At 41.0% G+C, this 26,041-nt stretch overlaps 1 protein-coding gene across 3 annotated transcripts in view; it reads right to left on the minus strand.

Moving 5' to 3' along the window:
- Window positions 1–26,041, minus strand: part of RASGEF1A (RasGEF domain family member 1A) — a 274,204-nt gene that overhangs the window by 51,419 nt on the left and 196,744 nt on the right. For 2 of the 3 annotated variants that reach the window (XM_084633588.1, XM_084633586.1), the window contains exon 2: window positions 21,335–21,449. The exons of the other annotated variant lie outside the window; for it this stretch is intronic. In XM_084633588.1, coding sequence (XP_084489714.1) covers window positions 21,335–21,376 — 42 coding nt within the window. In that variant the 5' untranslated portion in view covers window positions 21,377–21,449. The remainder of the gene's footprint in view (window positions 1–21,334; window positions 21,450–26,041) is intronic. 3 annotated transcript variants of the gene reach the window in all.

The raw sequence follows: 26,041 nt of genomic DNA on the forward strand, positions 1-26,041 counted from the left end.
CACATTGATGAGACTCCACATAGTGAGGATGCCATGAAATTAGTATCCAGAGCTGAGGGGTGGAAAGCTGTTTGAGCTAAATTTTAAGCAGGAATGTCTTACCAGGTCACTTGCCAGATTGGTAGTCTAAAATACCAGCTAAGTGCCTAACTCCCAGTGAAACTGACAAACTGGTTTCCAATGGGAATTAGGTACCTAACTGCTATTTGGCGCTTTGAAAAATCTCACTCAGGGGCTATAGATATTTGCAAAGTTCATGGACAGGCCTAATGCCCTAAAGTTCGTCTTGTTCTTCAGGCTGACTTTCATTGAAAGACACTGAGTTCCTGGGGTTTCTTTTGTGTGTGTATATATATTTTTTATTTAAAGGCAAACACCTTCTTGTAAATCAAATGGAATTTGGAGCCAAGACTGCAATTCTATGTGGGTGAAACCAACTCAACAAATACTTTAATCCTTTTCTGGAAATAAAAACAAACAAACAAACAACTTATGAGCAAACCTACAATAATAAACCAGTATATGAACATGATAGAGAAAATGTAAGTGTATACTAAATACTGTCATACGTTAAGAACTAAACTGATCTAATAGATATTTCTAAAAAGCCATATCAACAACTTTTTCAAGTTAAAAGTTGGTGATTTTCACTGCTTATGCAGCTCCAATACGATAGCTTCATCTTCATTTCAACTCTATCCCTGGGTGGTGAGAAAACATTTGACCTTTATGGTCTGATTCTGTACATGCTTAACTTTTAGGCTAGATGAGCAGAACTACTGAAGTAATGAAGCAATGGGAAACCATGATTTTTTTAAAAAAATTAAATTAGGGCGTGTAAACCCCTGACAATGGGATTATCCACTTGCTTAAATTAAATATGTACTTAAGTACAGTAATGGATTGGGGCCACAGTGTGCTCAGCACATTCCAAGACTGAGCCTTAAATCACCAGCACATGAAGAATTTAGATTCACCTTGGTGGTCTCCCATTCAGATGATGATCAGGCTGTCTCTGCTTAACTTATGAGTTAATAGACAAAGTTGTTAGAAGTGCAGGCTGTTAATATCTCCCACTCTGCAGATGAAGCACTAGCAAAATACTGCTGCAACCAGAATCACAAACTGATCAACTTCAATAAGATCTGAGTGCTAACAGCCAGCCAGCTATAAATCTACTCACTTGCCAAAAAGAGTGTAGCATAGCATTACCAGCCCCCCTTTTTGTCTCCTTCCCCTCCCCCCCCAACACAAGAACTACTTAACCCATTCTTGAATTGACAGACAGCTTGCCTCTGTACCACCCACTCGACTTGACTTTCTTAGGTAAGCAGACAAAGTTATCAACTCTCTTGAGTCCCAGGAAATGTGACTAGCTAGAGCAGAACAAAATCTATTGCTGTTTGGCTTAAATATTTCTGTAGTGCCTGGCACTTGACAAACTAAAGCATGGAAAGAAAAGTGAAGTTTTCATAATTTCACAAGGGGGGAAGCTTCTGGTCATGTCTGTTTCTGTCCAGGCTTTTAGGATTCAAACATAATACCTGGGAGAGGAAATGTGATCCAGGTACAGTAAGCACTGGGAAACTGGGCTTCTGGGTTGTACGCTGGCTCTGCCATCAGCTTCACTGTGCCACTAGACAAGTTACTTAGCCCCACGTTTTCAAAAGAGGTCATTTATCATTTTTTGCGCACCTTAGTTTTTTTGATGGCCAACTTGAGATCACTTTGGCTGGATTTTCAGAAGGGCTGAAGACCATGAGATTTGTGGATGCCCAGTGGCTCTGAAAATCCAGCCTCTTGTGTCTCATGTTGGTCCTTCAAAATTACTGGCCGCTCTTGAAAATTTTGGCTCGGGCTGATCCGTGCCAGCAGTTGTCCAGCTGTAAAATGGATACTTATGTGCCTCATGGGCTTTTATCAGGGTTAGGGCTAGATCCTGCACGTGGCTTACTAGATGCACATTGGTGCTCAAAGGGAGCCCCGAAGAGTAGTGGAGGAACTGTTTTGAGGGTATGTGAATAAAACTGCATTTTTTTCACATGCACATTCACAGAGCGTTTAGAATGAGATCAGGACCACCACCAAAAGGGGTGTGTGTGTGTGGTAATGGTAACCTAACTGTGATCAATAATATAGCCACATTACAGGTAAAGCAAACTGTATGGCCTATGAATCTCACACCATTGCCATTGTCAATACACCCAGTCGTATTGTAATTAAAGAAGATATGAGCTAGTGGCTTCCATCAGGTCCTCAAACTGTGGTCTGAGCTCCTCTGAGTGGTGCTTGGTAGAATGCAATAGTTTGATAACCAACTATTGAAGGGCGTTGGAATGGGAAGATGGTCCTTTCCTGCAACTCTCCCTCTGTAAAGTGGTCCATAGACTGAAGGAGCTGGTTTCAAAAGGTCTGGCTACGAATGTGATGAGGACACTAGCTTTAACTGCACCACTGCTCTGCTCCTAAATCATGGTAAGGCTTTAAGAATAAATAATTCATCCATTTCAAACCAGCTAGGATCAAGTGTGTAAATAATAACAGCAGTGCAAATTCACTTCCTTTTGCACGGCTATTATTGTTATTATCTGACACTTAAAAAGTCTTAAAAAAAACAATATAGGGATCCATGCCCCCTCCCCTCCAATTTAGATATTAATATGTGAAGTCTAATTGCAGTGGACTGCAAAGGGGAAAGAGTCCAGATGAACTCGAGTTCTGTCAAAGGTGCTGTCCCTTTAACGCATCATGCACACCAAGGGACTGTTGCTATGTTTCAGCTGCTCTACAACTGAGTACGCATAAAAGGTGCGTGTAATATATATCCAAAGAATGTCTGTATATATAATACCACCTGGACTACCTTTCTAGTTAAAGCTCAAACAAACAAAAGCCTGTTTGGGCTTCTTAACCTACAGACCTAGCAAGGGTTGCAGTGCTCAAAGCTGAGAGACATAGTCAAGGATTCCAATTCCTAGTCACTTGTCAGAGGATCCCTTCATTGCTAAGGCAAATACCGGTACCTTATTTGCTTTATATACCTTTAATAATCACCCCCCATCAATTTTCAATTGCAAATGGCTAAGGGACTAACATTTGCAATGCACACAAAGTCTCGGTAGCACTAAGGGCTGTGTGTAGTCAGAACAGCCAAGCGGCATGCAGCAGCAGCAGTTTCTGCATATTGCAGGCCAGACAGTCAGGTTTTATTTATTTAAGTAAGTATTTCCCCCCTCCATTTGCTAAAAATAGATGGCATCCAGTCATGGCCAGTTTGCGAACCAGTGTTAAAAGCATTTATTCTGCTAGCACCTGACCCCTGCTTGAAAATGATGAGGATTGGCATGGCATTCCTCCTAAATCATGTGTCTGTGGAACAATCATTTAAAAAAATCACCACTTACCTTCCAGGCTGTTTAATGCATCCCAAGGATATGTCCTGCAAATCCTGTTGAAAAAGCCCCTATGTTCAGGGGCTGGAGTTTTTGCTACCCGTCCTTACCTCCCCTTTCCCTGCACACTCCCCAGTAACTTCTTATTAAAGGAAAGCTATCAGCTGCTTGTAAATAGCAGGCTCATGCTTTCAATCAAGCCAGAGAGCTGAATAATGCCTTTGCTCTTGGTGTGTGTTTGGTGGCTTTGAAGTCAGGGGCCCCTTCATCAATGAGAATGGAATCTGTCCACCTTCTGAAATCTTTCAGCACTTCCTGATGCTTGCCTGAGCCATACAACTTGAAGAGCTCTCAAGTTTTCCCCATGTAGCTGCCGTCCTATTGCTTTCTCTCTTTCTTCCTTTCATCTCTTCAAAAATCAAATATAAAACAAGTAATTTTCCTACCATTGAGGGTTTAGATCCGGGAGTTTCTGATCTTTATTTGCTCATTAGAAGATGCCACTTGTTAGTGGGGATTTTGTTTTGGATGGTTAGGGCTGTGTGGAAATGGAGGGGGAGCCCCTTTGGACAAACTAGGTGGGTTTAAAATAAGATATATATAAAAAAGAAAAAATTTGCATCATCTTTGTCAGGCGCATGTGCTTTGTGGACTCAGACTCCGGTTTTGGTTCTCAGACAACTCGGTAGTTTCTATTCTTAGGCTTTTCACTCAAACCTCTCCTCTTGGTTCACACCCACAGAGTTTTGCTCTGAGTTTGCAGGAGTTGGAATGAACCCCAAAAGCTGAATATGGAACTGCACCAACACAACTGCTCTTGGCTGGCTTGACCCAAACTACTGAGTTTTACACACTTTCCACTTCCAATAATCAAATCTTTCCTGACACCTGAAAATTAGCCCAACTATGATGAAAATCTTATGAACCTGGCACAAATTTTAAGGTTTGTAATAAAACATGATGCCTGCCAGGTTTTGGATTTCACTATAAAATTATCTCACCGCTCTATGCCATAGGCAAGCAATGCACTTATAACCACAGGGATGGGTGCGCCTTCAGGCCACATGTTTTTAAAGGGGTTTCTACTTAAACCAAGAGAGTGGCACAGTGTACCGTGAGTGATTTCAAGAATAAATTGGGCACTGTTTGCCACGGGGTATCGAAGGGGGTCAGAGTCCATGGAAACAATTACAGGAAGGGCAGCCACAGCCAATTTTCTCTTTAATTGTGCAGTATATAACTAACTTCCAGTGGGGCTTCTGCCCAAGGAACACAATTGGCAGGTGGCAGTTCTGTGGGTGGATCAGTAGTAGCAATGCCACCAGCAAACTTCACAATCTTTAGAGCAAAACGCATGCTTTCTTGCCACAACCACATTCTCAGGCAAACACACAAACCGCTGCCTCTGCAAAGTACAGAGAGAAACTGAGAGCGGCTGGTTTTTAGGTGTGTGGGTATTTTAATAAATATGTCCACATATTTATTCAAGTGACACCATCATAGGATCGAATCTCATTAGCCACACCATCAGGGGCTTGTTCATCTGCACATCTACCAATGTGATACATGCCATAATGTGCCAGCAATGCCCCTCTGCCATGTACATTGGTCAAACTGGACAGTCTCTACGTAAAAGAATAAATGGACACAAATCAGACATCAGGAATCATAACATTCAAAAACCAGTCGTAGAACACTTCAATCTCTCTGGCCACTCAGTAAAAGATTTAAGGGTGGCAATTTTGCAACAGAGAAGCTTCAAAAACAGACTCCAAGGAGAAACTGCTGAGCTTGAATTAATATACAAACTAGATCCCATTAACTTGGGTTTGAACAGAGACTGGGAGTGGCTGGGTCATTACACATATTGAATCTATTTCCCCATGTTACGTATCCTCACACCTTCTTGTCAACTGTCTAAATGGGCCATCTTGATTATCACTACAAAAGTTTTTTTTCTCCTGCTGATAATAGCTCATTTTAATTAATTAGCCTCTTATTCCACCTTTTCATGTTCTCTGTATATATATATGTATCTTCTTACTGTATGTTCCATTCTATGCATCCGATGAAGTGGGCTGTAGCCCATGAAAGCTTATGCTCTAATAAATTTGTTAGTCTCTAAGGTGCCACAAGTACTCCTGTTCTTTTTATGTCATGAGCGTGGTTTACATGGATGTTGGACTTTGCTTCTAGTACTCAAGCTAGCTGCCCATCAGGTTAATTTTGATAGGTGCTTAAAGATAGGACATTTTTTGAGGCAATCTCAACCATTGGAATTAGCTTTTCTATTGGATTGCTAGAGCCTAGTCTTTGAGTCCCAATACAAGGGCTCTCTTCTTCCACTGAAGAGCATTAGGCCGTGGAGAATGTTCAGCAGATTGGGGACAGGGGAACTGTAATATGTTGAGATGTGGAAGGCATCTCAGCTTTTGGCCACTGGGTTCTATTTATTGCTGTTTTATGTCAATTGTATGTATGCTCAGGGGGTATTGTGCTTAACTGAAATAAACAAAGAACCAGATTTGGGAGTCACCCAGAATTCTTGAATAACCAGTGACTGCAGTTTTGGCAGAACTATCCCTTCTCTATAAAAGTTTTGCTATTTCACTCACAAATGCTCCAATTCACTAAGCCTCTGATCATTTAAGCCCTTGACACTGAGCACTTCCAACTTCTCAGGATCAGAGCCTGAATTGGTGTCATTCCCTGACTAGGGGGCTGGAGATGTGGGACACTAATTTTATTGAAGTTATCGTTAGAAGTGCAAGTTCGGTGGGTGCTGTTGGCTGCAAGTTATTTTCTTGTCTCTAAAACAATTTGACATGGGCTTGAAAACAGCTGGGTCTCTGGAGGAGGATGGATGGGAAATTGGATCTTTAGTGGGGTTCAAGAGCATTGCCCTTGTTTATCTCAGATTGACCTATTGCAGTGGTTACACTGCTTCTAGATAGCTTAGCTGTGATTAAACGGGTATCAGGCTTTTCCTGGCTTGGTCTCTGCTTTGAGCTGTTTCTGCATTTGTGGTGGTGATGCAGAACAAGTTCAGTAGAGAAAGCGCTGATAACGCAAGTAACAGCCTAACAGCTTTTCATCTAAAGGTGTCCCCCGGCTCAGAGGTTCTGTGCGGCACACTGGCTAGAAAAGCAGCAGAGGTGATAGCATGAACCTCAACTTTAGACTCCTTTAGCGGTCAGAGAACCTATGTAGCTGCTTCTGTGATTGTCCTCATTTGATATTTGCTTGTGTACCCACTCCTCATTTTCAATGGAGGCTTCACAGAGCAGCCAAGGTAGTCACTTCCTGCCCTGCTTGGAATCAGCTTATGATCTTTACCATCTGCTGAAAATTGGCTCTGAGTATGCATGCCCGTTTGACCACCCCAGCCAGCTTCAGCTTCCACTACCGAGCCTTATTCTAGAAACAGAAACATTTTCTTCTCAACCAGTTGGGAATACACCATATGTAGTTTTCAGGTACTGTCTTCATGGTCTCTGCCCTTCAAATACTCTTTGAAAAACAAGAAATCGGAGGCCTTAAGGTGTAGGGTTTTTAGCGATCAAACAAGACAGTAATTTCTATTTTGACACAACCATCCCTTTGGAATCTAACTAATGCTCTTGTGTACTTCTAAGGTGCTGCTCAAGCTCAAAGCTGATTCTCACAACCCACCTGGGAGCTGGTGGCATTACTTCTTATTCTTTGTTTGTACTGCAGTACCGCCTAATGGCCCCATTGTGCTAGACACTGTACAAGAATACAACAAAAACTAGCCCTTGCCCAAGAGAGTTTACAATTTCTCCACTTTACATTGCGTCACAGAGAGATGAAAGGATTGTCTTGGGTCACATGATGTGAGTGGCAGAGCTGGGATTAGAACCCAGGTGTCCTGGTTCTCTAATCACTAGTGTCTTGGGTCACATGATGTGAGTGGCAGAGCTGGGATTAGAACCCAGGTGTCCTGGCTCTCTAATCACTAGGCACTCTTTCCTTTCCCCCCATTCATTTTTATCATCTCTCCTGGCTTCTCACTCTTGGAAGCTTTGAGTTCTTCAAGCTTCTATGGCAAAGCAAAGTGATTTGTTTTCAGCATTTTCTCATTAGGTTCGACACGAAGAGCAAAACTAACAGGCGTAACCAGGGCTCCCAAGGATGAGCAAAGCTGCTCTGGGTACACGGCAGGCGGCTCTGGAGCATTGCAGGGCTTGATTGCCTGTGAATGTTTCTCTGAAGCCGTCCACAAAAGGGAAGGTTATTTAAGAGATGCTTTTCTATTTTGATTTTGTAACAGAGAAGGAGAAGGCCTGCTATTGAAGTCTATTACAGAGGCTTAACTACTTTGTATCTGGCTTTCCTATATTCTTATTCATTTAGAGTTGGCCAGCAGCTTGTTTACTGTTCAGCAAGCTGCTTTGGGTCTTGATCAGAACCAAGTAAATAATGTTACTGTGGATTATTTAAAGTTGTGTTCAATCAGGTATCTAGTCACTTGTTTACAGCTTGAAACCTAAGTAATTGGCTGGGGGAGGGAAGGGACCATATTTTTTCACACAAATCCCGAAGACCTCATATCACCCCACAGGAAAGATCGTATTTAAAGTTTGGGCACTGGCAGCATCAGTCTTTTGTTTTGTTATTGTAGGAGTTAATAGGTCAAAGGTCAGGGCATTAATCAGTGACCACAGTGCAGAAAAGAAATGCTAAACTTGAGGTGAAAGGAAAGGTGTCATGGGAACAGAAAGGAAAGCAAAGGTTTTTAAAGGAGCCATCCTATGAAAAGCCACCAGCAAAGGGGAGAGCCTGATAATTAAAGCATTGCTCAAAAAAGGTTATTCATTTTTGTGCTGTTTTACTAGTAAAACTATATATTCTCTAAATTCACTGTGGACCTTTGTGGCTTTTCCTTATCCTTTAAAAACCAACAACAACAATCTTTTCTGGTTTTTTTTTCTAACCTAAAAATTGAAGGACAATATCAGGTTGACTATCAAATGCCAGATGATGCTTACTTGCTCTGAAGTGTGGTGGGAAAGCAACAAGTAGGTAGGGTAATCTATCATACTTCAAAGAATCTCTGAGACTTTATCTTTGTGGTTAAGGAAGCTATTCATCCTTCTTTTTCCCGTTCTAGTCTATTGTATACAGGTTGTTATACCATAATATCTGAGCACCTTGCAGCAGTGGATTAAGCAATCTGGCTACACATCTGTAACGTGGTTTCTTCTCTCATCCTCTCCACAAGGGGAAGCGTCTGCAGTGAAGTGTATTTGTTTGGTACTGCTGTAGGGCATGTATGTGTGTATATGAGTACATTGCTATGCATTAAAGAAGGCAAGATGGCAAAGTTTGTAATGGTCAATTCCTCTGAGCTCCCTTCATCTATCCCTCCAAAAAACCAGCTAACGAGGAGTAATTCTGCAGTGCGTAACTTTTGAAAAGTGAATCCTCTTTCGCAAAACATGCCTCATTGACATGCAGGCATGTTTTGTGAAAGAGGATTGGGCCTGTATAAACATCTCTGTCACTTTCACAGAGCTAAATCACTGTGATTCCTGTGTCCATACAGTTATAACTCTTTAAAATGCATGCATCCCTTTTTCATATCCTCTTGAAGGAATACCCAATGTTTGTTTGTTTGTTTGTTTGTTTATTTGTTAAATGCTTCTGTTTAGTTTGTGATTGGAATGGGAAAAAAAAAAGGATTTCTGTTTTTCTTTAAAACACAGGAGAAGTTTCATTTGTCTCATTCAAAGAGCAGATTCCCCTTTGCAAACTAACAGCTTTCCTCTGTCCACAGGGAAAGCTATTATACTTCCTTAATGTGCTTCCTGGACTATTGACTATTGTTTGTAAGAGGCAAGGCTTTCAGTGCTTATATTCCAATCTTTAAATTCAAGCAATTTATGAGTATTATTTCTGTGCTCCCTCACTCACCCTCTTCACCCTGGAAAGAATGAAAAATGGAAAGGGGTGGCATTTTCTTCTCTTGGTGAATATGAATGTATGCTGGAGTCAGAACTCCTCCATCCTAGGCCTATAGAATGTAAAATAAAATAACTCTTCAGGGTCAGATCCTTAGCTACAACCAAAAAACATTCTATACATCCGAAGGTGGGGTAGTGCAAAGGTGGGTGTGTCATACGTTCTCCAAGTCCTGGAGCTGCTCTGCATGGTCCAGCCCCTTAGAATAAGTTAGAGAAACCTGAAGGCTGCTCTAATTTGTGCATGATTTCTATGTCTCCAAAAGGCCATTGTAGCAGCCACGGATAATCAAGGATGCCCTGGCCATGCCCAGTTCCACCCACTATACCCACTCCCCAGGAGGAGTTCCTATAGTGTGTTTACATCACCTGAAGATCCCCCATGGAGGGGAAAGCCTCCCTTGTGTGGCTGGATGAGCCAATTTTAGGGAGCTTTGCACTGTTGGAATGGCACAGTAACTCAATGAGGACAGGATCTGTCCTCTAGAATGTGGCTCTCCCCACCCTATACCCCTTTTCTTTTTTTCTTTGACCTAGCCTACAGAACTGAAAATAAAATATTATTGGGTGCAGAATTCTATTAAATGGCTCAAATATCCTATAGAGAGACTGTAGCCTCTTTATTAAATTCTGTAGCTTCTTAGAATACAGAGTCCGAAGGGTTTAATTCCTATTAAAGTCTATAGGACCCTTCCATAAGGGAGGGAGGGACCTTGTTTTGTTTAGCTGGGATCACAGAGTGCTCATTCCATAACCTCTGCTGCAGTGTCTGTACACTGACAAGGATGAGAGTGGATTCCTCAGAGATGAATACCAGTTGACAGGGTGGGTCAGTCTGTCTGGTTAACCTCCTTTACCCTCCTCATCCCCCTGCTATAGGGCCAGCGTACAGTAATTAAGTGCTCCATTTGTGGGACATCCACAGTTTGTGATAAAAGACGCTACTCTCAACACCAACCTGCTGCCGAACATTTGAATATAGAACAATGTTTGGATATAGAACAACAACAAAAAGCCATACAATAATTCTGGTTGGACTGGAGCAAGCAACAGAGTAGTTAAAATAAAACTGTTTTGTGTCACTGAGAACTTAATACTGGTCATTTTAGGGTTAAGCTACGTTGCTTTGTAGTAAAACAATGCATGCTGCAATTTGGAAGAGAGTCCATTAGTCACGTAAAGAATGAGTAATTCTCATTTTTTCTTCTGGTCAGTGTGGGAGGTCTAAATGGAGTATCCATGCTGATATTAAAGGAATACAATCACTGAAAGCAAATTAGATTTTAGATAGACTAACCATAGCCTGAATACTCCTAGGTCCTTTCCCTTTGGATAGCTAATTAAATTGTATTTATTTGTTTTTTTTTTTTATTTTTAAGGTTCTGTTTCTCTCAAAAAATAAAATACATATTGGAAAATCTGATTCATTTTTGACACATTTAGCTATTTTTTGTTGTAATCAAATCTTTGAAAAAGACTATATTGTGGTAGTCTGATTCAGAATATAAATGATATATTATGTGTGAATTTTCTGCTAATGGCATGGTGTCCTGTAAGTGCATCATGAGAGTGCAACCTTTGGCTGCTAGCCATCAACCCACATATTTTGGCTTTGTAGGAAATGTACTGTGTGATATGAAAGGGCTGGTAAAGCATAATATACTAGAATTCTTCTCCAAGCCCCATGTTTTTCATTGACCAAGTTTCCTAACCTACTTTCTTCCTCCAGAGATTCAGTTATCTCAACTTTTAAATGCATTTCAGTCAAAGGTATGCACTTCCCGCCTCATCTGTTCTTTCCTTTTTACAAGGAACTTTTTAATGCTATGAAAGGTGCCAGGTTGAGAGCCCTAGAGACTTAAAACTCTGTTCATCCATAGAAATACTAGTACTGCAGACACTGACAGTTGCAAATGTCTTCTCACCTGCCCCACCAGTATTCCTCAACCCTGACCTGGAGACACCTCCTCTGCAGGTGAAAGGGTAGTTCAGTCTTCATGTCCATTTAGACCCTGACCTCTCTGGCTCAGACTGTCAGCATGGAGGTGAGTGGAAACAAGGAATCCACTGTTACACCAAAGTCTTATGATGCCGTCTTTAACACATGTGTGCGCATGCGTGTGCTCTCTCTCTCTCTCTCTCGTTCTGAAGTTTGCAAGAAGGAATGCAATGTGTTAGGAGAACTTGTTGTCTCCTTAATCCTTGCTGCAGAAGACCATAAACTCATCAAGTGAAAATGATCATTCCAGTAATTAAAACATCATAATTAAGATGTTTTCTTCTAAAACAGTGGTCCCAAAATGTAGTCATAGAACTACACAGACTCCCAGGTGGCCTGCAGAGATTGGGCTTGTCCCTGGTTACAAGAACCTTTGACAGAGAGCCTGGAGACTCGTTGGGTTGGGTCCTTGTTTCTAAAGGCCTCTAGGACTGCTCCTGGCTGGGGAGCTTGTCTAGGTTAGTAGAGGAAAAGGGAACAAAGCAGAAGGGAAAGTATGTGTGTGTGTGTGTGTGGGCGCGGGGGAGAAGAAGTAGTGGACCAGGTGACAGAAGAGCATGGGGTTGCGGAAAAGAGGAACAGAAGAGATGGGCGTGAGAATGAAACCAGAGAAAATGTAGAAAGTGTGATAAACCCTTACAGTTTTAGAGTAACTGCTCTGTTTCCAGTTCATGGTCCTTTGAGGGCTTCCATTTAAAGTTTCTGGCTCCCAGCAGTTACTACTTTTGGGTGGAGACCTGTCTTTCTCCATCTTGACCAGGGTTTTAAGCCTACACAGCTCCCTGCCTTTTGTTGTGGTATCCTCACAAGCCAATTTGCCTCATGTCCAGAGCCTGTGTGTTGCTTTCTCTCCAAGGGCTATGAAGAGTGTATTGCCAGCAATTACAAGTTACCACACAGCTCTTTCTAAGCAAGCACATTTATTCTTAAGGTAAAAGCAGTACAGGAAAATCTCATAAAACCCATAAAAGTTCTTATGCATTTGCTAAAAGCCCACCAGAGTAACCCATTAGTCTGATGAGCCCATAGCAGACAAAATATCGGAGGGATATTAATGCTTGTCACCTACTACATGAGAGGCTCAACAAAGAAAATAACAGAACACCACTGGCTATCACGTACAGCCCCCAGCTAAAACCCCTTCAGTGCATCATCAACAATCTACAACCTATCCTGGAAAATGATCCCCCACTCATTGGGAGACAGGCCAATCCTCGCTTACAGACAGCCCCCCAACCTGAAGTAAATACTCACCAGCAACTACACACCACACCACAGAAACACTAACCCAGGAACCAATCCCTGTAATAAACCTCGTTGCCTTGTCTGTCCCCATATCTACTCTAGCGACACTATCATAGGACCCAAACACACCAGCCACACCATCAGAGGCTCATTTACCTCCAAATCTACTGTGATATTTGCCATCATGTGCTAGCAATGCCACTCTACTATGTACATTGGCCAAACTGGACAGTTTCTACATAAAAGAAAAAATGGACACGAATCAGACATGAGGAATGGTAACATGCAAAAGCCGGTAGGAGAACACTTCAATCTCCCTGGACACTCAATAAGAGATTTAAAAGTAGCCATTCTTCAAGAAAAAAACTTCAAAAACAGACTTCAAAGAGAAACTGCAGAACTACAATTCATTTACAAACTTAACACCATCAATTTAGGCTTGAATATGGACTGGGAGTGGCTGGCTCACTATCAAAGCAATTTTCCCCTCTCTTGGTATTGACACCTTCTTATCAATTATTGGGAGTGGACCACTGAATTGGCCTTCAACATTGGTTCTCCACTTGTAAGGTTACTCCCTTCTCTTCATGTGCCAGTATATATTTATGCCTGTATCTGTACTTTTCGCTCCATGCATCTGAAGAAGTGGGTTTTTTACCCATGAAAGCTTATGTCTAAATAAATCTGTTAGTCTTTAAGGTGCTATCAGACTCTTCATTGTTTTAGCAGAGAAAAGACTTTCCAACCCTTCTGCAAGGGTTAGGCCCCCCTTTGAACACAAGGTCCTGTCTGTTTGCTGGATCCGAAATCAAGGCCCTGATCAGTTTAAACACAGCCTTTTTATGCCTAATGCCCTTATTTGTTTGTTGGCCTCTGGAAATCCCAGTTTGAACCAGTGTATGCAAGCCTCCCCAAGATGTGGTACCTCTTTGGAAGTGTTTACCACCTAAGTGATTCAATGGGGTTGCAATATCTGCCACATCTCCCCCTAAATAAGTGGGTATAACTAGAGTGCCTGTCTGGAATCCTAGGGGAATCCACAGGTTTATCCCTTGGGTAGCGTGACAGCCAATACCTTTTATAATTTAAAATTATGGGAATTCACATAATAAACATTCTGCTAACAAGCCGGTACACATCATAACTACATCTGTACAGAGTCGTTTGAGGACCATCCCATATATTTTCTCTCTTTAGAATGTATTGGGCAGATCTGTAAGGTGAGCTCCAATGCACCTCCTTTTACCTCTGTCACCTCCAAACCTTTGGGTATGAACTTGAGATTTGGTCCTCTGACTCCCGCTCCCACATCCCATCTGTTTTTAAGGCAATGTGTGGTGTTGCTTGATCCCTCAAGGTGTCAGGAAGCAGCATTTTGGACAAAAGAGTGAAGAAAAGACAAGGCTGGCTCCCTGTGAAGCAGCTCTCAACCATGTACTGCATCAATAAAACTTGAAATACACACAATATTTCTCCATGTAGGTTTGCCACAAGGAAGTTCTGTCATCTCAAAGGGAGGGGAAAGAGGTTCCATGCTTGTGAAGGGATGAGTGGGGAGCTTCTCCCATGAAAAGCTCTCCATTAATGTGACCAAATGAGTAGAAATCCTCTATCCTAGGCGATTTTAAGTATGTATAAATATATACACTATAAATCATTTGCATGTTGTTCTGGAGAAAGTGGTGTTCTGCATTTGTTGGCCTTTGCTGAGGTTTCCTTGACACTTTATGGTTTATAAAATAGTTATAAGACCCACAGCTGCTGTATTGTTTAGTTTGAACTTAATGGGGAAGCAGGTAAATGAGCAAAATAGAGTGTAATTTACACAATAGGAGAGTACAGTGTGCAGAATTCAAGAGAGGGTCTGTTGAGCGCCTTGCACAGGCGAACTCACCCAGAGCCTTTGCTGCCAATGAAAAACCAAATATTTGTGGCTGACAAGGAAAGCTATTTTTTACAGCCGGTAAACAAAGCACAATAGTCAACCCCCGCCCCCTCCCCGTCACTTATTTCCAGGCATTTCTTGAAAGGTCAATTTTCTCAAGGTGTGACCTTTAGTTTTTGGATAGAAAAGATGCTACTCTTATTGGCTCTGAATTGAAATTGTCTGCATGGTAATTACTTGGAGAGGCAAGAATATACATCTATATCTCAGGGTTTGTACGAGAAAGAAGATACAGTATTTGAGTTTTTCAGAGCCCACAATAATCTCTAAGGCTACAGACGCATCTCTGCCAAATAGCTGTAAAATTAAGGCAAGTTTAATTGAAATGAATCCATCAATCAATTACTGTATTCCCTTTTTTAAGCCTTTTTCCTGAGAGTCTTAAGTACAGTTATCGTCTATCCATTTCTCATTAGTAAAAGCAAGTTACTAAAGCTAGGATTGCATAAAGAAATGAGATCTCTCCTTCCTGTACATGAAAGGAATGTGACCCGTGTAAGAACAAAGTGAAGGAAAGATATCCTCCAAGCTGCTTCTACAGGGGGTAAAACAGTTACTAAAAGGAAAATAAGCTGAAAGATCAAAGTGGCACTACCCAAAGTAAGGGGGAGTATTTTTATGGGGGGTAATAAAATTGCAGATAAAAATTAAATCCCACTATATTTTCTTTTAAAAGATTACCCTCATGGGTTTCTGCCATGATGTATAGGGAGCAGGAGAACAAGGATTATGTATTATGTTCAGTTTTGCTAAACTAAAAGGGAACATGCAAAATTGTTGTTCTGCTTCATGTTGCTTTAGCCTTTGATGCATAAAGGGCTGGCACGTCTTTGGGCATCATGGTTCCCAGTCTATCGCACAGCACACTATCCAGTCATGGGCCATGTTACTGAGTATGACTGATGTACCATTGTTTGCCTAACATAAACATGAGGGTTTATTACTAACTGCTCGCTGTCATCTTTGTACAGTAGTGTGAAGAAAAGGAGGAGGGGGAGACATTTGGAAGGAAAAACAAACACCCCAAGCCCTAGCACTGAGTTCTTGTGATGTCAAATGTGTAGGAGTGCCATGTGGGAGGCAGAGGTGTATGGATGGGGGCTGACATTTTCAGAATGTGTTGCTTGCGTTCCTGGTATTTCACGTGTGCCCACTCATGGTATTTACAGGGGCAGCCCCTGTGTGATTGGGAAAAAAAGCCATTTTAAACAAATCTCTATTCTCTGAACTGATTAAAGCAAGAACATATTCAGCACTTCACGGTGGTCCTTTATGTAACGGATTTGATAGCTCTGAAAGCACAGAGTGCCGCTTCAATGAAACGTGTTAGGTTTTGGTTAGAAGCAAAGTTTATTGAAAATGTGAGCTGCTGAGCCGGTGCATTGGCCTTTGGCTAATAATCTCTACAAACTACATACTGCATGACTCATTTGCGCACACCTATGAATGCAGCGTATCAGCTAAAACCAAATATAATGTGGAGGACACCTGATATGCTACAAAACTCACTGGACAATGTGTCTAGCTTTGGTTCACCCTCTTTTTAAACTTGGAGGAGGAGATGGGCAGCTGCATTTTTTTAAACAAGATTAACATGGTTGGAATAAATGGTCAAGTGTTTGACAAAGAAGAAAATGCTTGACTTTTTATGTTCATATTATTGAGATACTAAAACCCTTTCTACCAAGAGGAGAATGTAATAACTTAGTGTCAATTTCTAAACGGAAGTGTTAGGGGGTGTAGTTAGTAAAATGAGTCCCTGTGCATGTCACATGATCTGTATCATCCCCCTGAGTCAGAAATCTTTGGAACATTTGTTGTTGTTATACTCATTTTCAGTTATGCTTTCCGCTCTCCAGAATTTCCTAGGGGACGCAATGGGTCAGTTGGCAAGCTGAAAATGGTCCTCAGTCCTACTTTAATCAATATAGTGGCAAACCTAATAAAAGAGGCCATGTCACCTTGAAACCTCAGTACATTTTGGTAGGTACATTCCTAAAGGCTATGACAAGGATGTTGATTTGGGTGTCCTTAGGACGGGGGGGGGGGGGAAGTTGTGGAAGGATCTGTAGATGTGGGTAAGAGGCAAAGGTTAATCTCAGCTCCATTAAGATGAGAGGTCAAAGCCAATGGTCCTTTTCTTACATTTCAAACATCAAATCAACTCTTTAATAGCCCTCCCCCTGCATATAAAATTGAAGCATTTTCAGGAGAACTGCACATGCATCTATAAGTGTTCAGACCTGCCAGCTACATCATAGCAGATAGTAAAGTAAAATTCCCATTGCACTAAAATCATTTTGAAATTGGTTCAGTGGATTAGAACACAGCCCAAGGCTTGATACATATTTTATATCCAGAAAATAAAACTGTTGCCCCCAAACAGGTAATTTGTAGTGGGGCTTTAGCACATGAGATATGTGTTCCAAGCCAAAGCCCTTCCACTTTGATTCCCTGTAATGGCTTTATATTTTATTCTGAATTGCCCCTTCCTAGAAACATATACCAGTAGATCGCCTGCTCTACCAGTTAGTGACACTTCTGGAGATGGAAAGGGAGGCCTTCTAGGATTTATTTACTTACCTAGATAGTCCTTGTGCCCTGAAATGTTTTCTTTTTCTTCTTCTTCTTCTAAGTTTGTGTCTGGCTGAACTTGCTGAGTGGTCTTCTCTTCTTTAGCTGCCTCAGTAGTCTGTTCCATACAACACCCAGGGACAAAGCTCTTGTAGTGTGTGGTCTCTCCTTAGTTTTTGTGCCCTCTCTTTTTGAGGCAGTTCCCTTCCTGGTATTATATGATGACCACTTTCACTATGCCCAGACTTACTTACATCACCAGCAGGTCTGTGTCCATTTCTAATGAGAAAAATTCTAATAATCCTAAATTCTCCATCCTATTGCAATCTTAGAAACCCTTTGATTTGAGCTGTCCTCTTCCAATAGCTTTTCCCAGACTCCAATATTGTTCCTGCAATATGGTGCTCCAACCACAACCCAATTTCTTCGCATGATCTCCCCATCTCCTCCCCCTTCAATATACGCTTCAGGATGAGTGGGAGCTATGTTGGTGTCAAACCAACAAACAAAAACAACGTATGATGTAGACATCTAAAGGACTTGTAAATTGTTTCCTGGATACCCAGAAATTGTGAGCCTTTTTTGAGGAAGAATTATTACCATGGCAAAAATATAGTTCAAGAAGCTACCACATCCTACAGAAAACCCTCTATTCCTTTTGCTTTGACTGGGAATAAACTTTCAACTATTTTGTAAGTTTAACCAGTTCCTTCTCTTCACTCTTGAGCAATTACATCTAAGTCCTTTAACTTAGAAGCACACTGTTTCTGAATTTCATTTTCAATTACTGAGGTTTTCTGTGTGAGGATTTTCATAAATTGCTCTGGAAATGTAAATAGTAGAGCAAAGCACTTTATTCTGCCTATTAATCCTGCAATTACATGACTGTAGAGTCTTTTTACTTTTCTTAATATGAAGCTTAAGCCCTCTTTTCTGCCACTCCTCCACGTAACCCATGCACTGAGGATTATGGACATGCCAGGGAAGTCCAGGTTTTTGAAATCTACATTCCAGGCTTTGTAAGTTATTTGCTACTGCTTTTCACTGCCTCTCTTTAATTAACTTCAAGCAAAACAATATTTCATTAGTTAATTTGCAAATGGTTTCTTGAGGGATCACATAACTCACATGTGTCATGTCCACATCCATCAGTTTAAAGCATAACTAAACCAGGCTGAAAAACTTCTACCCTGTCTCACTCCAGTGTCTCGGTATTTGTATTCCTGATGTGGACTTCATTGCTGAGAACAGAAATGCAGGCTTTGTCTGTTGATGGATGTGACATCTTGGATCACCCATCTTGGCTCTAACAGTTTTTTACTGATAATATTCCATCGCCATCTTCCATGTTTTCCAGACATGCTAAACCTGACAGGCCTGAAAAATTACAACTCTCACATTCCAGCTGTCTTAATATTTAGTCTAACAATAACTACCATGATTTGATCTTACAGAAAACAATAATAAAAATTATTTTGCTGTATGGTCTATCAAAAAAAGGTACTTAATTGCAATTCAATGCCATGTTGTGAATGACTGTAAAGCCTCCAGTACTTTAGAAATCTACTTTCCTCTTTCTCTAGGTCTGCATAGACCGCAATGGAGCAACTTAGACTTAAGCTCAGGTACAGCCATGCTAAACAGCCAGTTCTTCCTCAAACCCAGTTTTATTAAACATCGTTCTTCCTATTACTTAGGGTAAATAGCCAGATGATTGCAAAACTCCCCACCTCCCACTGAGTTGTAGGAAAGAGACCACATTCAGTGCTAAACCTGCAGCTTCTTACCAGTTAGCTATTTTGCTGTTCATTCGTCCACCTCACAGATGCACCATCCTGGAGAGAGGTTCAGGCCAAAATCCTGGATCCAAAAGACACCCTAACTTTGGCCAGGAGGAGTATTTGCAATCTGAAGCTAGATCAAGGTACAAATTTTGGAAATAGCTCCCATTTTTGTAAGGAACAGACTCCAAAACTTGGATCCAAATACTGCTGGCACACTGGTGTTCAAAAGTTGAATCTGAGTTTTGAAGCCTGGGCATGTCTGTATATCGTGTACATTTTCACACCTGACTGGACAACCAAGTACTAGCTCTCTCAGTGACTGTTCCTTGCAGATCAGTATTTCTACCTTTTATAGCAATCCAGACAATATATTGACTTCAAGCAAGAAAGAGACTTATATAAGAATCATAACATAAAAGAGACTTGGTTTCCATTTCTTTACAGCAGCTTTGCACTGAGCTTCTGCCATTCAGCCTTCTGCATCATTTCGTCAGAGAGATGACTCTCCAGTACAACTGGTGAATTAAGAAGTTGCATCATTGATTTTAATTGCACTTGATATGATACGCTATTAAGGTATCCGATATGAATGCTGTACTATCTGCTTCACTGGAGAAATGATGTCTGTTGTGCCATCACCGTTGGGAGGTTACCTATGGTAACACACTGGTATACTCTTTGTATTTGTCTCATAGAACCACAGCAGTGTATGACAACAGAAAATACAAAGGCACAGCATTTGTAAAACTTACCGGAGTCTCAAGAAACATTTCTTCTTGTAATCAGGAAACCCAACTGGTCGTGTCTGTCCCTTCTATCTACTGCCACAGAATAGATTTTGTTTTATTCCTCACCCATCTCTCAAATACCCAGAGCGTATTTGGGATTGATTTGAGCCCTTGTTTGTTTCGCTATAATTATAGCCCAGAAAAACTGAAAGTATTGTGTGGGAGGAAACCGTGACAGCCACAAGCTTCCACCACGTAGAGATCACATGCTGCACTTTGTGGGTAATAACTGGGAACTTCCAATCTGTCTCAGTGTGCTTGTATTGTAAAACAAAATGAAACCACGCGTGCTTAACCGCTGTGGGAACATGAGAATTGCCATACTGGATTAGACCAGTGGTCCATCTAATCCAGTAACCTGTCTCAGACAGCAACCAGTAGCAGAGAGCTATAGGCAGTTATGGGATAACCTGCCCCTAGAGAAAGTTTCCTCCTACCCCACAGTACTGAGAAGTTGGCTTATGCCCTGAAGCATGGCTGTTTGTATCTTTCCCACCATTCTCGTTTGTCTTTTCAGCAGTAGATTTCCCAAAAGTTTGGTTCAGCTTGTTAATTGGGGAAAAACCAAGTGTCCAGAAATAATAAGCTTAATACTTGTCATGGAATTATGGGTGCAAGGGACCCCACTGGTATTATTATCAATTGACCATTGTTGTTGTTTTGTTGATGGTAGTGTCCTTAATGTGCTAAGCACTTCCCAGAGATTCAAGAATAGATCAGAATCTGAATAAAAACACATAAATTGTAAGCTCTTTGGGACAGTGACTATCAGTTCATTCTGTGTTTGTACAGTGCCTAGCAGAATGGGATCATGGTCCATGACTAGGTCTCCTGGGCGCCATGGTAATATGAATAACAACAACAACTACTACTACTAATAAATAATGGATGCTCTCTGCCTGGAGGAGCTCGCAGTCTAAAGATGGACGGGCAGACAAGTGGACAAGTCAGGAAATCAGAATAACAAAATCAATAAGACATACTATGGGCAGCGTTGCAGAAGTAGGCTTTCAAAAAAGATTTAAAAGTGAATAGAGAGGAGCGTTTGCAGATGATTTCAGAGAGGTGTTGCAGTCAACTGGAAGCTTGCTAAGTGATCAGAAGAAGGAGGGATGTATTTACATAGTGTCTTAAAGGAGGTGACCAGTAGATAGTGGATGAGGAGTGAGTGGGAAAGATGTGATCAAAATAATGGACAAGGAATATTTACTTTTAGTGGCAATGTGTACGTTTGAGAGGCCAGAAATGTGGACATTGATTGAGGTAGGCAGGTCAGGATATAATGAGAGACTGAACAAGAGATTCGGCTGTGGGGATGGAAAGAAAAGGACAGCTGATAAGGAGCAAGAATTAGCAATATGATGTTTCATAGTGAGCTATTGCCATTCTGCAACATCCATTTTCTGTCTATTCCACACAGCGATCTGTGCCCCCCAAATAGCTCAATATTCTTTCTGTACCATGTGAAATGTTATCTTAATGTCTGAATTAATTTTCAGCCAAGTTCGTGCTCTCTCGGTGCGATTCCTTCCCAATCGGTTTCTTATTTCAATCTAGCCCCATATCAGTAGTTTCAGGTTAGAAAGAAACTTTAACATAAAAATTATAATGTAAAATAATACTTACTTTGCATTTCTTTACAGCAGCATTGCACAGTGGCTCTGCCATCCAGCCTTTCTCAGCAGGTGGACTTCCAGCTATTTCACTCTATGATTTTTGTCATGAGTCTTGCCTTCTTCCCCTTAAAAACAGGGGTGCAATGGATTATTATTCAGGACACGCTATTATTTTTCACCCACTTCCCTGTGACAGTGGTGTCAGAATTACTTTGATGTGCACAGCTCTCAGGACGTGAGGGTCACAAGAAAAATGGAGTAGAGAAGCACAAGCTCTGGAATAATGAGGGCACAAAGGCTGGGTGTTGAAGATAGGTGTGGAGAGAAGTGGAATGTGGAAGGAGTGGGCTTGGCAGGGGGAAAAGGAATCAAGAATGAAGGTGGGTTTAGAGGGGATCCTCCGGCCGATGATATTGGAACAAAAATGGAATCTAATTTGATGCTGATGGTGGCTACATATCCAAGCTGTTATGCAGCTTGCTCAACTACATCTCACACAAAGCCTTGGACTCTGGAAACTCCCTTAATGAGAGGAAGTATGTTGACAAGGGCAGCGGTAGCATTCCTTCTAATTTCTTTTCGAAAATTGCAGTGGATTTTTAAGGGAATCTGGCAGCAGAATTGCATGTCATTAGAAAGATGAGTAAGTCACTGGATTTCATTTTTCAATTTAAAGGAGTGACACAAAAGAATGAGGCAAACCCAAAACCACCACTTTGACACGTTTCCAAGGTAGATTCTGACTGAGAAAATGCAAGTCCCACTAGAAACCAATGGAAAATAGATGGTTTCAAAATTGTTTTAAGGTACATTATAGAGAGAGACAGGGAGATAATTTACCTTAAAACAAACAAACAAACAAAAAACAAAACAAAAACCCCACATTAGAAGCTGTTTGGTTTTCTCTGGTTTCTAATTGGACTTGCATTATTAGTATGGGAAATCTAATGCTACCTCCCTAAGATGGCAGCCTCCAGAAGGGAGAGGATGAATTTTCTAGATGGAAAAAGTAGTAGGTATTTCTTAATTATTTTTAAAACACGTAATGTGCATATTGAGTCTTACAGGCTGATTGAACAGATACTTAGACAAATGCTGTTTTTTATATATGTGAGTAGTCACGTTGTGTTCACCTGCCTAGGTATTTTCAGGATCGTGACCTTTTTCAGTAAATGTTTTCTTTGTTCTCTGAGGTATTACAGAAAAATCACTGTAGTTTTCCTTTAACTTCCACTTGCATGCCCATCAGAGATAACAGAAGGAATCTCATTTGTTACAATGTCACAATACCCTCCAAATCTAGCCCAGGATAAAAGGCAATAGCTTTTTAGTTAGCCCACTTTTGAAGTGAATAACATCACCTTCTCTTTTTGGTTCACATCTCCAGTAAATTGGAGTACATATTTTAGTGAGATTCCCACTCCAATGAGGCATAGTAAGGAAATTTTATTTTTGACTCTTTAGCTCAGGGTCAGAAACTGAAGTGAAATATTCTGACCTTCCTCGGCTGCACATGGATTCATTGAGTCAGAGATCTTTTGGAAGTACTCCTCAATCCCTTGCTGTGCCACTGAAATGTGGGTGTGCTCCCTAAAGTCCCGCTTCTGTTACTTTGCCCCCTCCTGCCCCCTACACCCCTTACTAAAGTGTATGTTGCATAACCTGGAGCAGTAGTTCTCAACCAAGAGTACATGTACCCCTGGGGGTATGTCAACCCATCTAAATCAGTGTTTCTCAACCTAGGGGTTGCAGCCCTCATCAGGGTCACAGGATGGGTTAGGGGCATCGCAAGTGCAGGGCCAGCATTAGGGGGCGGCAAGCAGGACAATTGCCCAAGGTCCCATGCCACAGGGGCTCCTGCGAAGCTAAATGACATGCTTCAGCCCCTTCACTTGGGGCTCAGGCTTCAGAGAAGGCTCACAAGTGAAAAATGGGCTCATGTACCACACTGAAATAGAAGTACAATATTTATATTCCAACTCATTTATTTTATAATTACATGGTAAAAATGAGAAAGTAAGTAAGTTTTCAGTAACAGTGTGCTGAGATACTTTTGAATTTTTGTCTGATTTGGTAAGCAAGTAGTTTTTAAGTGAGGTGAAACTTGGGGTATTCAAGACAAATCAGACTCCTGAAAGGGGTACAGTGGTCTGGAAAGGTTGAGAAGCACTGATCTGGAGCATTGGCCCAACTATTCTGCCAGGCTGCAGTTGTTTGGGTGATGAAAATGCTAAATTAATTTGGCTTAGATTTTAAGCTATAGAAATTTTCTTTTACCTAATCTAAGGCAATTACTTCATATTACTTCAATTTTTTTTAAAGCGGTTCTTAAACAAATAAATATCTTGAAGTATATAAGCCAAATAGGGCAGTGCTCAGATACCATGCTGTTGAGTAAATGTACAGGCCTGAACACTAAGGCCAAAAAATTCATAGATCCAGTGAGGCCTACATTGTCTAAGTTGACTTGCAATTGCTTCCCTTGGGCTTCATTTTCGGAGGGCAGTTGCTCAGCATTTTCTGGAAAAGCTTTTTGAAGGCGTCTCCTCTCCAGATGGATACTCAAAATCACTAGTCATCCTATGGAAAAACCTGAAAGTATAACCCAGGGTATATCTGAACTGCCACTGGGCGTGTGCTTTCCAGCCCAAATAGAAAGACTCACTAGCTTTTCTCTATCTAATGCTCTAAAAATAGCAGTGTAGCTGGGGGTAGCACAAGCAGCTACCCCGCAGCTCAGGTTAGCTCCTTAGTACAAGCCCGCCCAGACTCCCTGGGTACATACTTGAGTGGCTAGCCCGAGTCACCACCTATGCTACCACCGGTTACACTGCTATTTTTAATGTGCTAGCTCAAGCAAGCATATGTCTATCTACTTAGGCAGAGAAACATGCTCCCAGCTGCAGCGTAGATGTACCCAAACTGACTATACACACAACTGAAACGGACTTCCTTGATTTTTCATTGTCCGTGCTGAAGGAAATGCAGTGAGTAAGCAAAGATCTCAAGAGAGGCAAGTGTAAATTGGAGATATATATATATAGCTCTGTCACTTTTAATAATGTAAGGTGGTATCAGTAACATAGGTAAATACATACTTTATCAGTTTAAAAATCCTGTGCTGTAATGTCACTTGAACAGCTGCAAATTATGCAGAGTTGGGTGAAGATGGATTCCCTAATAGAAAAATTAGAAAATTGTGAGTATAGTCCTGTTTGAGACGACTATCTGTAGTATCTCTTTAAATAGTCTGGAAATTGTCTAGTGTCCTCCATCTTCTGTTGCAGAAGGCACCCAGAACCTAAGACTTGTATATTCGCATATACTGTGATTAGGAACCAAGTTGTGTTCCTTGTGGCTTCCACATATTCTTAATGTTGTGTAGAGAGCAAAGATAGGAACATTCTCTCTCTTTAGGAAAGCACTTAAGCACATATTTAAGACTAGAGCTCGTTCAAAATTTTCAGGTGAAGCAGTTGTTCATCAGATGAATGCAGATTCATTGAAACCGAAACTGTTAGCGAGACAGTGCTGGGTTCGAGGGAACTCCTGGCTCTAAACATTTTTGGTTAAAAAAAGTTTTGACATTTCGATAGTTAAGTCCAAACAACTTTGCATTTTAAAATATTAATAAAAGATAAAAATCTGAAAGGAAAAAATGTGACAATCGAAATCAAATGACCCAAACTGATTTTTTTTTCCAGTTTATGAACATGTTTTGAGATTCTGACTTTTCACCTCAATTCAAGATAGGAAAAGCTTTTAAACATCAAAAATTCTCATGGGGTAGTAAACCCATTTCCCCTCAGCTCTATTTAAGACCCATTAAAGGAATCACACTTATACATTTTCCTGAATTGGGGTGGATTTAGGTCCCAATCTAAGAAAGAATTTAAGACCCAGGAACTCAAATGGCACAACCACTATTGGCTCCTTCCATTGCAGAATACCCTTTTTTCCCCCTCCTCCTTCAATTTACCCATGCAGAGTTTATAAGGGGAGGAGTTTATAGAGTGGAACAATATTGGATTTGCTTGAGAACCAGAGAACTAGGAATTAGGGACAAATTCTAATCCTAATGAAATCTAAGGGAAAGTTCCTACTGACTGCAGTGAAACCAAGATTTGGCCCATAACAATTGCTGTGTTGTGGATTACACAAATAAATGGAGTGCATTCAACAGTTCTTCTGCCACTCTGTACTCCACATCTTTCAACCAAGTATCATGCTTCAAACCACTGCTTAAACTGACTGAGCTCAAGTTGTCAGGAAGCAGGCACTGACCATATAGGGCCAAGTAACAGGGTAACTTAAAAATATACAGGCAGCCAGTTTCTCCTTTTGTTCATAGAACTGTTTCCTGTTAGCAGCGATGATGAAATAGACCACTGAGTATTTACAACAGAGGGAAAAAAACACCCTAAATTTTATGTAGTGGAACAGATAAAAATAAAATGGTACTTCTGCTTTGAAGAAGTGGGAAATTACAGTAAAAGTAAAATTTCCCATGGTTTTTACACCTTTCATCCAGGGTGTGTGTGTTTGAGAGAAGTTACAAAAAAATCTACTGAGACCCAAAATAAACTGCTGGATTTGGAGACGATTTTTTGGGTACTACGAATTGACAAGCGTAATTGGTACCAAAGAGTAATTACAGCACTGATACCTCTTCTGCTGCACTTTTTCTTGTTGAGATGCTAGGCTAACATAAAATTAA

Source organism: Lepidochelys olivacea, assembly GCF_965140295.1.
Source record: "Lepidochelys olivacea isolate rLepOli2 genome assembly, chromosome: 7".
Taxonomy (NCBI): Eukaryota; Metazoa; Chordata; order Testudines; family Cheloniidae; genus Lepidochelys; species Lepidochelys olivacea.